This window comes from Sylvia atricapilla, chromosome 7 (genome assembly GCF_009819655.1).
Source record: "Sylvia atricapilla isolate bSylAtr1 chromosome 7, bSylAtr1.pri, whole genome shotgun sequence".
NCBI classification, from domain to species: Eukaryota; Metazoa; Chordata; class Aves; order Passeriformes; family Sylviidae; genus Sylvia; species Sylvia atricapilla.
The window spans coordinates 24151210-24165533 of record NC_089146.1 but is presented as its reverse complement, the minus strand read 5'-3'; the positions used below and the strand labels follow the sequence as shown (position 1 = coordinate 24165533).

Below are 14324 nucleotides of genomic sequence, written 5' to 3'. Positions count from 1 at the left end.
AATGGCCATCACAAACCAGCTTAATTGCTCCCTCAAATACAGGCCAGACAACATCCTCAGCCAGGGCATCCCAGTACCACAAGAGTAAGTATCTCAAAGAACCATGCTTTCTTTAGAAGGCCTCACATAAGCTGGCTCTGTGCCACTTTGTGAGACAGACATGATCACAACCCTAGGTAGGATCTCACAATGGCAATGCACAGAACTTGCTACAAACAACAAGTTGTTGTGGTCAGGACACCCTGCCTTTAGATGATGACATATGCAGGCTGTGTTCCAAGGTAAACATCAATGCTTCTTCCTCAGAAAAAAGAAAAAATAGAAATAACTCCTCCAAATTCATCCACTTTGTCAAATAGCTTTGTATAACCTATACTATAAATATTCTAAGCCTGGACTCCTCTCTGTCATCCAGCATAAAACCTCCCCACTCAGATTTACACTGCTGAGAGAACTCTCCTATAAAACCAAGAGCAGAAATTGGTGTCTTTAACAAGACTTGGGGATGTGGTCCATAGCATCCCCTGCAAATCAAAAGTCAAGTGTGTAAACAGGCTGAGGAGAGACAGTCTCTCCTGGCATTGAAGTATATAGGCCACCTCTAGCTGTGAGATACATGCCCTTGAAATCACATGGGACTGACAGGAGGATAAACAAAGATGGACTTCAACCTGACAGTCTTGTGAGATGTCAGTGCCCTGCATGCTTGTCAAGCATATCCTAGGACAGCAGGATCACCCAGAAAGCCTTGTCCCATCTTTCTGCAGTGCAAGAAGGGAGTTCAAGTACTGGATACCTCTTTAATGGCCAGGGAGTTAGCCAGGAGTTAATGTTTTTTGCACGGACTTTTGAAGGCTGACTGAAGGGCGAGAAGAACAAGAAAGGACTTGTGCTGGTACAGGCATGCATAGCACTGCTACCAGCCCAATGACCAAACCCCTGAACCTGCACTCCCCTGAAAAGACATTTGGAGAGAACAAATGAGAGCTTCAGCCGGAGGCTGAGGTCTGCAGGTTGCAACTGAAGGAGATTTCTCTGCCTCTGGCAGCCTTGCTCTTTGGCTTACATCCTGCAAGGGCAGACAGCCCTCAAATTGTCTACCATGGATGTGCAGCACCAGTGAGGTGGGCGGTACCAGCTTATTTGGTAGTTGGCCACAGAAATGGCCATAGAGCTGCTGAGCAGAGAGAGAGCTTGTTCCCCACTGAAACACGACTAAACCCAGTCTCCTCCCTGGGCTCGACTACTCCAGTCCCCTTCCTGCCATGTGCCCCAACAGCTGACCCAGCCAAAGGACACTGGGGACACTCAGTCATCTTTTCAACAGCCCATTCCCACTCTGCCACAGCCCGACCTGCTCCATGCCTCCACCAAATCTAGCCACATATCTGGCCCCTTTGGGCCACTGAGAAGGTTACAGAGTGAACAGCCTGGAAGCCCCAGTGCTGCAGGGGTGCTGGAGTCCACAGGAGAGGCACAGTGGTGCAAGTCCTCTCCTGACATAGAGTAGAGCAAAGGCCACCCAGCACCCATGACAAATCTGGCTTCTGAGAGTGGGATAAACAGCTCTACCATCCTCCCATCAGCTCTTCAGCTTTGTCCTCACCAGCACCATAAGCCAATGCAGGACAAATTTGCAAGTAATGCCATTGGCCCAGAGCTCCAGGACTAAATTCATGTGGTGGGGTGGGAGCTCAGCGATGTGCATGGGTTTGCAGTTTCACCTCTGCAGCTTTCCCCAGACCTCATCTCCCCTTCCACTGCCTGTGGCTGACTCGGGGGGACTGGTAGTGCTGGGAGCACAGCCTGGTGCTGCGTGTGAAGGCTTTACTGCAGGCCCCTCACACTGACCCGCATGCGCCTGTGCCAGCCAAATCATTCTGCATCATTTCTCTCTCTTGAGGAGGTAATGGACTGGCTCCTCACCATCTGCCTGGCACACTGCAAGGCCTCTGGTAGCAACAGGTTCTTCCAAGGTAGCAATTAGAGACAAAGGGAAGAGAAGAAGGAACTGTTTTCTACAACCAGAAGCCGTGTACAACCAACACCATGACTGTGCAGAGAAAGGGAGTAAGGTGTAGTACTAAAAACACTGTCAAAGGGGATGGGGCTCAAAGAACAGATGCGTTACACCTGAGTGCAAATCCCAAACCCTGCTCCCTTTGGCTGGGAACAGAGAGGCTGAAACACTGGCAGGGACAGTGCCTGACACTGCCCAGCTGGCAGTGGCTGCTGGGAGGTTCACTGTGGTGATAATGAAGAGCCTGGAGTCTGTTCAGCTGTGCCAGGGGGTAGGAGGCTCTCCCCCTGCATCTGGCACTAAGTGACAGTGACACACAGCAGCAGTCCTGACTCTGTTCAGAAGGTGGCACTGGGGTATGATTACCCTCTGGCAAGGAGGTAAATGGGTCAAAGCTGAGCATTGGGGAAAACAGCCAGCTTGCAGAAGAATCTAATATTTTCAAGTTAAAAAAAAAAAAAAAAAAAAAAAAAAAAAAAGTAATACATGTTGTATTTTCTCTCTGGCAACCCGGAGAGCTGCAATTTAGCATTCCACATCTAGCTTGAGCCACTAATAACTAGAGTAATTATTCTTCATCTTTTAATTCCATTTTGCTGCACACCTTAGCATATGAGATAGAAGATCTTAGTGTGAGACAGAAGATAGGGCCTGGTACTCCCATGAATGCTCACACAAAGAGATCCAAGAGCTTTTCAGAGGTGGAATGTACTGAGGAATTTCAGCTGCAGGAGCTGGGCTTGATGTGTCCCTGCACTGGTAGCCTTAGGAGCTCACCTCAATCACAGCACTGTGTCTTTCAGATTTCGTAACAGCCCTTAGAAAACCAGCCCTCTTCCCAAGCCCTCTCCACCCTCATTATGACCATCAGACTAGGGATTTGGCAGGTGACCCTATCATTCTTGGGTCACCACTAGAGCTGCAAAGAGAGGTCTCAGCAAATCTGGAATCTACAATACTGCTACATCTGAAACACCCAAATCTCTTTGTCTGAATGCCTGACAGCAGATACAGCCTCCTCCCTCCAAACGTCCAGCTCAAATGTTCAAGATCTATTAAGATCATAGTGTCAAGCAATCCCACCTTGTGGGGAGAGACCTAAAGCTGAGCCCTTTTCCCTCAGCTGATAATGACTCAAGCTCCTGGTAGTCACTGAGCTGCACTGAAGTGCACCTTTAACAACTCAGCTCAGCCAGGCTGTCAGTCAGGGACGTGACCTTTAGGCAGGTAGAAAGCTCTACAGATGCTCTGCCAGTGCTGAACAGGGCAGAACTAAGGACTCGGTGGTACCAAAAAGCTTTAAAGGCTCTTACAGGATAACAGGATCAGCTTTGTGAGCTCCAGATTCACAATGGCTTCAGAACATGCCCAAGCAGCTCTCTGTGATGGTCTGCCACCTGGACTGGAAAAGTGCTCAACCTCCCCAAACCATTCTGGAGAAGCTGCCTGGAGTGGTCTGTCTGTCCTCTGCTACCACTCCCCTGGGCCAAGGGCTTTGGCACATCATCCATGTCTGCAGGTGCAAAACACTATCTCAGACCAATACCCCCAAGCTTCCCCATTTTGCCCAAACTGCAACACTCTGCAACCTAGATGCCTCCGGAAGGGCTTCTTAGGAGCTCAGGTCTGACATTTGTGATAACTTTAGTCAGGGTCCAAGCTGGTACTGGTGCCTTTGAGTCATGTCACTGGTTCTCTTGCATTGTTTCATAACCTGCAAGTTGTACTTGATACAAACCTGTTTCCCTGTTTGCTCCAGTGCTTCTGCTTAGAGGCTTGTAAGCAAAAACCTGCTAATGTAGCACAGACGAGTAATGCCATTACTTCAATATTAAGTGCCTGATCTGTATTTCCTTTTCTTTGGCACTTGCAGTCTACAAAGTTTCCCAAGCACAAGCATGAGCATATCTGCCTGCAGAAGACATCTATGTCTTACTGCAGCAGCTTGCAAAGAAGTCTTGCTTGCTGGAAAAGCCTTCCTGCACTCCCCTGAGAGCTCCTCCATGCCTGCCTCAGGCAGTTCAGTTTATTTTTATTGCTGTATCTGACATGTCCCCTTAATACACATCATTAACATCCTGAGCTGTGCTAGTCAGCAATTTAATTGTCAGACCCAGGGTCTGACAAAGCAAGAGGAAGTTTTTCCTAGAAGGTTGGAGAAGATCATTTGCAGCACTGCATAGGTGTGGCTGTCCCCTTGGTGCTGTCCCAAGACCGTGGCCATTCTCCTCAATTATGTTCTGGAGGATGGCTATTTTTTTATAAATTCACCAAGCAAAAATAAGCCACTGCTGTGGCATAGCTTCCCTGCTGTACACTTACAGATGCTGTGGCTTATTCAGATACTAGAAAAGCAGTAAGGAGGAGGAAGGGCCCAGCAGGGCCATGTAATGGAAATGTGCAATGATGAAAACCCCCCTCCTCCTTGTGCCAGAGCATCTGGTAAGACTCAGGCTATAGCACTGGCATCCCCCAAAATTCCCATTATAACACACAGGCCCTGGAGTCAGTGACTGCACCCACTGCAGCTGAAGCTCAGCAGAGACGAGCAAAACTCATGCTCAACACAACTGGTTTAGCAGGCTGGGACAACTAGAAGATATCAATTAGCTTGCCTCAAGCTTTTTTAACTCAGAATCTCAGCCTGTGAGCTCAGCCATTCTTGCAGATGTGAATGTCCTGATTAAAAGGCCATGTAAGAGCACTCATCAGCTCCTAAAAAATCATCACCATGGACAAAATGGAGTTAGAGGAGAATAGAGACCAGATCCCAACCCCAGCACTGGATAACTGGGGATCTTTAGAGCTGAAACAGCCCTCAGCACAGAGTAAGAGATAACAGTAAATCAGAGTTGAACTCCTCAAGACTGCAGAGAGTTGTTGGGAAGGTTGGTTCAAACAGATTTTCTCTTTGCTAAAATCAGAACGTCAGAGTGGATGTGGCTCAGGAGTGACTACAAAGAAGCTGTAATACACTTCAAGGGGTCCACTGAGGCAGATACCTACTCCACTCTGTATCAGCACCAGGGTGCAGGCAGTACTATCATGTGCTTCTAAACCCTTGTGTCTTCAGGGTGTTTTTAAAATCATGGGCTTTACACAGGTATTGCCATGGACAGAGGCATTTAAACCCTCTAAGTCCGTGATTCCTGTCTTGGTGACTGGCAAACTGGAGAGCAGGAGGATGGATGGATGGATGGATGGATGGATGGATGGATGGATGGATGGATGGATGGATGGACATAAGCTCTGGATATCCTGGTTGTTCACAGCTGATGGAATATTTTTGCTCATTCACTGCCTGACTACTGCTTGGCAGGACACCTGCTATGTTGTCCAACAACTTTAATCCCCCAGCCTCAGCAGGTTAGCAGTGTTGCTGCTTTAAGACCTTTGCTCTTAAATGCCTGCAATCCACGGAGTGGGGAGTAGGGTGGGTTAATTTATGGAGAATAATTCTGCCAAAATAGCAGACTAAAGGTCTCTCTCTGGTATGAAACATCACAATAGCCTGGAGGCTGGAAGGAGCCTGTGTTAATTATGCATGAACCCGACTGTAACTTCTCTGCCCACACCATGAGTCTCCAGACACATCTGGCCCATGCTGTGCTTCTAAGCACTCCAAAAAATGTGCAGCAGATGTCAAAATGGGCAGAGAAACATGCAGGTCCCAGGGAACACGTGGTGCTCTGCTTGGACCAACTGGACATGCTTCAGGGAGCCCAGGATCTGCCAGCTGCCTGGATTTGGCTTCCCAGCAGTCTATCACATGAGAGGGCACAGGAGAGAGATAGGCCATGTTCTGGTTAGAATGTACCCAGGCTCAGCAAATTAGGTACATAACACCCAAATAGGTTATATTTGACAAAAACATGAGTCTTGTTTGGTCCTCACCTGTATTATGACTGGTCTGGAAAAAAAAGTTGACCTTGACTTCCTAAAGTATTTGGCCTCCAAAAACTGTGCTTGAGAAATTCAGTGATTTCTTCTAAGAACAAAGCTGGGCCCAAGTTCCAGCAGACCCTGAGAAGAAAGGTCAGGGACTCTGAGATATGCCTGTATGTCCAGCTGGCCTGTGTTATCCACAGGTGGAGTGCAGACCAAGTAGAAAGGATGCTCCTACCATCTGCACATGTTCTGGGATACAGAGTTGGGGCATGGTAACTCCTGTGCCTTCTCTGCCTCCTTTTCCCAGCATCTTACCAGATGGTGAGAGCCACTGAGAAATGAGGCATTCACAGAGATGGGTTATAGGGGGCCCAAGCTCTTAGTCCTGGTAGGAAGTCCTGGCCTGGTGCATCAGCCACTTCCCACAAGATTCTGCAAATTAATGTCAGTGTAGCATCTGCTTCCCAGCAGTGCCTTTGTGCTGGCACCAGACAGGGCACCCAGGCACGCAGCTGTAACTCTGCACTCTGCATTTATTCCAGGCCAAGTGGCTTTTCATTCCAGTTGCTTCTTCCCATCCTCCAAATTTCCCAGTGCTTCTGTAAGCAGTGCTGTGAAGTCTAAGCCAGCAACGTGAAGGCAGTGAGCCCCGTCCTCTGGGACCCTTGCTCCTGGAGCTGAGCACTCTAACTCAGCTGTTTCTGCCACTCAGTTTTTGTGTTCATGGCAAAGGTCAGCAGATCAGGCCACTTTCTGTCAGAGGAACCCAGAGAGAGAAGCTTTGCACAGGCTCTGAAATATGTGTGTGTGTGAGGTAGGAGCTTGTCCATGAGCAGCTCCAACAAATTTTAGCTTAGTGAGGAACAGGACGAAAGTCACTGACCCATTGCCCTGAGCCACCTGAAAGTGCCGAGCATTTGGAAGTCATTCATTAAAGGCAGTTCTGGAGATGCAAATGCTCACAAATTTGTACTCACAAACCTTCAAAGCTGCTCAGCATTGCATCCCCAATCTGAGACTCAGGAAGCATTAGGGCACTCATGGAGCAGCTTTCCAGAAATAAACAAAAGCTGCTTTGTCCACATCTCCCCTCCTGTGTTTCAATCTGCTCGGAGTTACTATAGCCAAGAAATTAAAATATTTTGGATCTGAGGCTTGGGATGAAACTACTGATGTGTCCAGCCCATGGATCATGGAAAACTGAATCAGAAGCTGTAGGGATTCTTAAGAGGGCAGGCAGGTTTTTCCTTCCCCTCTGTGAAGTTTCCCCACGATGACCCCCTTAATTTCACTACTTCATTTAAGTCTGGAGTCCTAAAGGGTTGTCCCTTTTTCTTCAATGTGGTAAGTGACCTCAGGCTTAGAAAAAATCATACAGAGACAGCAGTTTAAAAGAGAGAGCAGGAGTTTGCATTCCCCCACTCCCCCGTACAACTGGGCACCATCACCAGCACTGTCTTTGCCTCCTGGCAGAGAGCAACCTGCAGAGGGCCAGGCACAGAATAGACCGAAATCCCTACAGACATGAGCCTGGTCTCTAAACCACTGTAATGCCTCTCCATGCTGATTAAGCAGTAGTGCCTGGATGTAATGTGCTTCCTTATGGTGCTCAGCAAAGGCATGCAGCAATTAATGCATCTTCAGGCATTGCCCCCACTATAAATCAATAGTTATTAAGGATAATTTATCCCATTTTCAATAGTCACACATGTTTCTCACTCTGAATCCTGATTTTAAATCACCAGTCTGTACTGTGACTTATTCAACTACAATGCTTTTCAGATAAGAAAAAACGTGGGTCCTTGGATGACTTTCAGACACTCATACCAAGATGTGCTTTACCTGTTGTGTGCATGCCTGCAAAAATCTATCAAGAATCAGGCTTGAAGAGAACAGAGTATCAGAGTCAACACCTCTTGTGCCATGCCATGATTGTGGGAGAGCAATAAAATGAAAAAGGTGGTGAGATCAGAGAGGAGAGCTCTAAGAACCCTCCATCTGCCTCCTCCATCCCTCACGTCAACACAGCGGAGTCTCAGCAGGGGGAGATCAGGATTAATGGCACAACCATAAACACGTGGAGTCTCAGCCACTCAGTCACAGACTGTGTGCTCTGTTGCAATAAATCCCACAATGGTGCTGTCCTTGCCTGGCCCTGGAGACAGGCACACCTGTGGTCTCCAGTGGATGAACACATTTGAATGGCTGTGAGGTGTTATAGCACTACTGTGGAATTTTCAACAGGAGGCAAGTGAATATAGGAATTGCCAAGGACAGAAAGATCAGACTCCTGAGGGATGCTGCCAGAACCACTGAGCAGAACATGGGGCCTCTTTGGACCAGCTCCTGGTAATCCTTTCTAAGTGTCTCAGACATATGAATCCCTGTGCGCAGGGAAGCAAAACCCACACAGGTAAAATCCACTTGCTCCAGAAACAAAAACTGAAACAAGAATAAATAGACTTTGAAATGTCTTCTAGTACCTTTACCTGCAGAGGGTTCTTTGTGCTTATGGCAATGACGTGGTACTTGTAGTAACACAGCTCACAGCTCCAGCAGCCTCTCTCGCTAATCCATTTGATCAGACATGGCTGGTGCGTGCACTTCACAGATCCATCACATCGACACGGGCTCAGCAACTCCCCCTGAAAGAGACAGACAGCGTCAGAGAGGCTTCCCTCCTTCCACAGTCATGGCACAGCATGGAACACATGGAGTGGCATGGTAGAAACTCCCTCATCCACCCTTTGAACTTGCCCTTTTTACCTGGTTTGGCTCAGGCAGTCGTGCTGCTTCCATCCCTCTTCCCTCTAATAATGCTTGGCTGATGTGAACTGGGACTCTCAGGGATATAATGGTCTCAAATACTGAGGTCCTACATGCCTTGTCACCACTGAAGGAAAAGCTAAATGAGCACAACTCTTACCAGACTCCAGAGGATCTACACTGACCCCGACCAGTGGACACAACTCTGTTGGCAACCAGATGCCATTGCTCAGGTTTTTTGTGTCTCTGCTACGTATTTTACAATGTGAGGTTGGTGGTGGTGAGATAGCTTCTGCTGCAGACTGATGTCCTACTCAGACCAGGGCACCTTCCTCAAGTCCAGGCAGGCAACAGGTCCTGAAATTTCTCTCCCACACCATCCACTTTCCCCAGACAGGCATACTGGTGAACTACAGGGCTGGCTATTTGTACCCTAGAAGCAAAAAAGATGGAGAACAAATTGTGTCCTGGCTTGTGACCCATACAGTTATGAGTGGTGGCCTGGCTTGCTCCCTTGTTTCTGGTGTAGTTTTTAACAGGGTATCCACAAAAACCCCGTATTATTCTGATCCATCTGCTATCATCCTGTTCACCATGGGACTAAACTCCTCTCTGCACACAAGCTCAGAAGCTCCTTACAGTTGTTTGCCATTGCTTATTTAGGTTAGGAGAGAGCCATTTTGCTCCTCACTGTTTAGTGTTTAAAAGCCATAGTAGGGACTCCAGTAGTGTATTTAGCTGAGCTCCAAGATTAAAAAGCTTTTAAAGGCAGAATAAGTATCTATGGGACAGGGATGGTTGGAGCATACTTTCAGCATTGGGGAGATGATATTGGCTCTTACAGCCCAGATCAGTCTCACCACTAGCCTGATGGAGCACCAGCATAACAGATATCATTGCTAGATTCCAACTGCCTCAGGTTATGAACCAGATCCTGCTCTTGCTAACCCTGGTGTGAAAGCGTCTCAGCTTCTAGGTCACTACATCAGGTCTCAGGACCTGAGGAACTGAGGACAACACTGGGCAAGAGTGATACTTCTTTTTACAAAACCTAATGCAAACATGTTAATCGTTTCATTTGTTACAGCTAGGTGACCTAAAAATGTCATCTTTCATGAAATTTTAGCAAAACTGTAAATAACTGTTTATGTTAAAAACCCAGCCTTGGCTCTGCTTGCTACTGGTTTTCATTGCATATTGGAGGGGATACAAAGGGAGAGGGGGAGCAAGGAGATTTGTAGGCTTCATGAACCTTTTCCACCAGGAACAGGGTGACATGAAAAACCAGAAGGGAAGCCGGGAAGGATTAGATGGGAGAAAGGTGTACGTGGGAATGAGCACTGACATTTGGCACTCAAACTCCCCATGTGAGGTCCAATTTGAGTGGCACAGGTTCGGCTGTGCATGTTTGTGCCCTTGCCTGAGACTGAGGTGAGACAGTGTGATAAGGAACCAGGAGGAGGAGGTAACTGCCAGACAGGATGTAAAAGAGGAGGGACCAGAACTTGGCACAACTCCTTCGCTTCCCTGCTTTGCCAAACCTCCCCCACACCAAGAGCCAGCCTGGTACAAGGACCATTGCTTTGTGCCTCTGGTTTGCCCTTCTCATCTGATTCCCTGATGCCTTATTTTCTCAACAGCCTCACTCCTCAGCACACAAGTGCAGCCCCAGCACTAAGGAGGTCACACAGAAATCTCCCAGATCTGCAGCATCCCTGCCTTTCCACCTCACTGCACAGCAGGGTCTCTCACAAGGCTCAAAATGGTGAGTGCAGGACCCAGGCTTTGTCTAACGAGCAGCTGGAGGCATCAATGATGAGGGATCAGGAATGGAGCAGAATGGAGCAGGAACTAAGAGCAACAACCTCCAGGCAAAGGCAGAGGGGAAAAGCTGTAGCTGCAGCCTGGACTCATGTTGGCTTCTGGGGCTCTGTAATAAATGAGTCTGTGAAATCTGAGCGTCTCTCTTCAGAGCCAAGAGACAGAGTTCATGGATGTCCTACAGCACCATGGGGACCCAGTCTCTCTCCCTAACTGGGATGCTCAAACACAGAGTCCTGCCAGCTCCTACAACCTCAGGATTCAACTGTGGAGACGAATCCCCCAGTAACTTGATTTTAGCAAATCTAGCAAAAAGTCAATTCATCACATTTTCTCCAGCCGTCTGAAATATTACATCCTTGTATGTGGCACACAGCTATTTTTGCATACTGTGAAGCCCAATTCTGTCCACAGCAGGCATTTGTAAAACACTGCCACATGCACACACGCACACATGCACTCCTGTACCAGCAGAAAAACAAACACCAGGGGCATATTAAAGAAATAAATCCTTTATTCCTTTAATAATACAGCAAAAAAGGAGTGTCACTGCTGGCTGTATAGAGAGCTCAGGAACAGACCATTGCCTGTGATACACAGGAAGGTTTTGCTGTACAGACTCTTCTGCTGCTAAGAGCTACAGGAACACAAAAGAAAACCCAAAGTGAGACACAAATCACAACAATCAGAGATGGAAATTAAATCCCTAACACCCATTTTTGCAGGTTTGTAGAAGATGGGTCTTAACAACATATTCTCCAGTGCTCAAACAGCAGCATTGCCCCCAATTCCCTTTGGGGACTGCTCTCCAAAAGCCCTTTTAAGGATCTACTTCCCTACTTCACAACACTTATTTTTGCAACTTCCCACTGTAGTTATATCCCATCATTGGGATGAGTCAAGCAGCATTTTTCCTTTGTCAGTAACTAGAGGAGAAATGCTCCCCAGCTGCAAGCTTCCTCCTCAGCTTGCTCACTACCATCTTGTTATTTTGAAATACACAAGTGAGCTTTGGAGTCAGGGCACCTGCCTTTTTGTTTTGCTGTTATCCAAGTCTAAATTAGAAAAAAACAGAGTTAACAAAAAGGGAAGGGTGTTCTGGCTAAGCCACAACCATTTCAACATATTGATGAAATACTCTTCCTACTTCTGGAAGGAGTAAAATACTAAGCAATTATATATAATACTCTTCCCCATTTCTCACTGTGACAGGAGCTTGTCTCGAGGAGTAGCAAGGACAGGGCCAGGTTGAACTGGCTTTACCCTGAGGAGGACAGTACTGCTGGAGATGAAACACTAGTGCAGGTCTGCTCCAGCTCTGTCCTTTCTGTCTGGATTCCCAATCTGTAACCCACTGCAATATGTCAAAGTGGTTAATGATTATCTGGCCCCTGCTATTTAAAGCCTACTGGGAGGAGTGCTGAGAAAGGATGGGAAAAAAAAAAAAAAAAAAAAAAAAAAAGAGTTATTGCTGGTGTGTGCTTGTGGTGCTTGGTATATCCAGGAAGAAAATAACCACCCCAGGAGCAGCGTCACCCCAGGAGCAGCGTCACCCCTGTTGAGTGTTGGTGGCAGTGTTTTGCCTGGCTTTTATCTGTCATTTATCAGTGCTTGGGAGCCCATCCACACATTGCTACCACAGCTGCAGCTGCTCTCCCACCAGCAGGCAGACATGGGATGTGCTTCCCAGGCCTGTTCTTTTAACTGCAAATTAAGCACAGCAAATTTGCCCACCCAGTCTCCTTTAAAAAGGGCAGAGCTGGGGATGATGGTGTCACTGGGCCAGGATGTGGTTGGTCTTCTGGGTTGGCTCAGCTGTGCTAACCTATGGTGCCTGGGCTGCTCCTGAGCACCAGTTCTGCTGGAAAGAGCCATGTGCAGTGCCTGGGCCAGAGCAGGTCAATGAGAAGATGTTGAAGGAGTTGTCCCATCACAAGGCCTGCCATCTCTCTCTGGGGGTGTACATGCATCTGACTGCTAGCATTTAACTGAGTTTGTCTTGTTTGCAAAACAAGGAAGCCAGGGTCATTTAATTTCAGGTCTTCAGCTGTGTCTCCTAAATATACTTAAATCTTCACACTGAGTTTAAATGCAATGAGAAATTTTACTACAGCAAATAAATGCCAAATGATTTCTATATTAGGAACATAATTACAAACAAATTAAGTCCAATGGCAAAGAGAAGCCCATTGTTACAGAGCTGGTAAACTTCAATAACCATGTACTAATGACCACTCTGTCTTCACACACTTACAAGAGTTGCCCTTCTACCCTTCTGAACAAAACATGTGTTATTACCAGCATCTCAAATGCCTCCCCATGCATGCAAGCACTGTGCTAGCCAGCAACAGGCAACCAGGGACAAGGAACAGGTATCTATGTGTACATGTGTGTATATGTACGTATTATATTGTATTAAATTCTTCAGCACTGGGGGAACTTGACAAAGAGCGTAGACCCAGACAGGAGTGGGCCTAGGTCTCCTGTGGTGTCAGGACAGCATAGGACACGGTTATGTATGGGGCTCTGGTGAAATGGCATTTCCTCAGGCACCTCAGCAGAGCTGGGTGCTGATCCCAATCTTCCATTCTGGCAGAAATCAGCTGAGGGACTTTTCTTGACCCAGCTGGGGGAATACCCCAACTGGGCACTTCCCTAAAACCTGGAGAGCCTACACGAAAATCTATGCAAGTGATTAGAAGAAGAAATCATCCAGACTGCCATCTCTGACCAGAACTGGCTCATCACACAGCTCCCCCACAAGACCTGATATCCCTGTGGCATGCAGAGACAGCACTGCCCATGGCAGGCAAGATCTGTGTGCCCTGGGCTGCTATGATACCCCCATCTCAACAGCAAAAGAAAATGCAGCCCCATAAAGGAGAAAAATCCAGCTCTGGACAATTGTTTCTGTTGCTCAGCTGTGATTTTGAGCCTGTGACTGCCCGGCTGAAGTGTGTGCTCTGGTGTGTGCTCTTGGCCCGGCAGCTCCCTGGGTCAGGATCATGTCTCTGCAGGGCTCAGCTATGGTAGAGGTGTGGGCCCCTCTCTTGGATTCCTCAGCCTGTCCGCAGTAGGAACGAGCAGCCACAGCCAGGTGTGTCTCAGGCTGAGGGCTCTGAGATAGGTGTGGTGGGGGCACAGCTCTGCTCTTTCATGGTTTTCTGCAGTTTTCAATGAGTATTAGCTGTTTGGCAGTCTGGTGAATGGGGCAATTATCTTTCACAGGGCGATGAGAAATCCAGCAACAAGCCTCAGGCATCTCTGCCAACAGGCTGGGTGTGAGCAGACAGGGATCTCAGCTTTAGTGCACCCAGCAAAACCATCATACACCCCTCTGGGACCATCAGGAGTGTTTTGGTGATGTCTGGGAGTGTGGGCGCCTGTTGGGAAAGGGATGTGTCTCACAAGGTCCTGAGCTGAAACCCAACATTTGTTCCACAGTGAGTCTTGTCTGAAAACCCATCATTTCTGCAGAGCTCCCGATGCTCCAAAAACAAAAAATTGCCTTTCCACCCACAGAGGCTGCTGCTGCAGCACCTGCGAGGAGCGCTGGGGCTGCCAGGCTGCTCAGGCTTTTTCTGCACCTCTCTGATAAAAACGTGGAAGGTTGCAGCCACAGCTGCGAGGAGGGCAGGGTGGGACCTGCTTCACATCCTCCTTCTGCTGGAAAACTCATCCCACCACTATCACAAGAGGCACGACTTCCCAGCTGAGCAGCTGATGGCCACAGCCTCCGGCTTTACCATGGGCCAGGGAGATTTTAAGTTTCCTCTGCTCTTTCCAGTCTGCAGTGTTTTGTGCCTGTCACCACTGCTGAGACAGACAA

At 47.9% G+C, this 14324-nt stretch overlaps 1 protein-coding gene across 1 annotated transcript in view; it reads right to left on the bottom strand.

The window, feature by feature from the left end:
• MARCHF4 (membrane associated ring-CH-type finger 4) overlaps nt 1-14324 on the bottom strand; it is a 92478-nt gene that overhangs the window by 19806 nt on the left and 58348 nt on the right. Inside the window, exon 2 of the mRNA XM_066323009.1 lies at nt 8398-8553. Within this exon, the coding sequence (XP_066179106.1) occupies nt 8398-8553 (156 nt within the window). The remainder of the gene's footprint in view (nt 1-8397; nt 8554-14324) is intronic.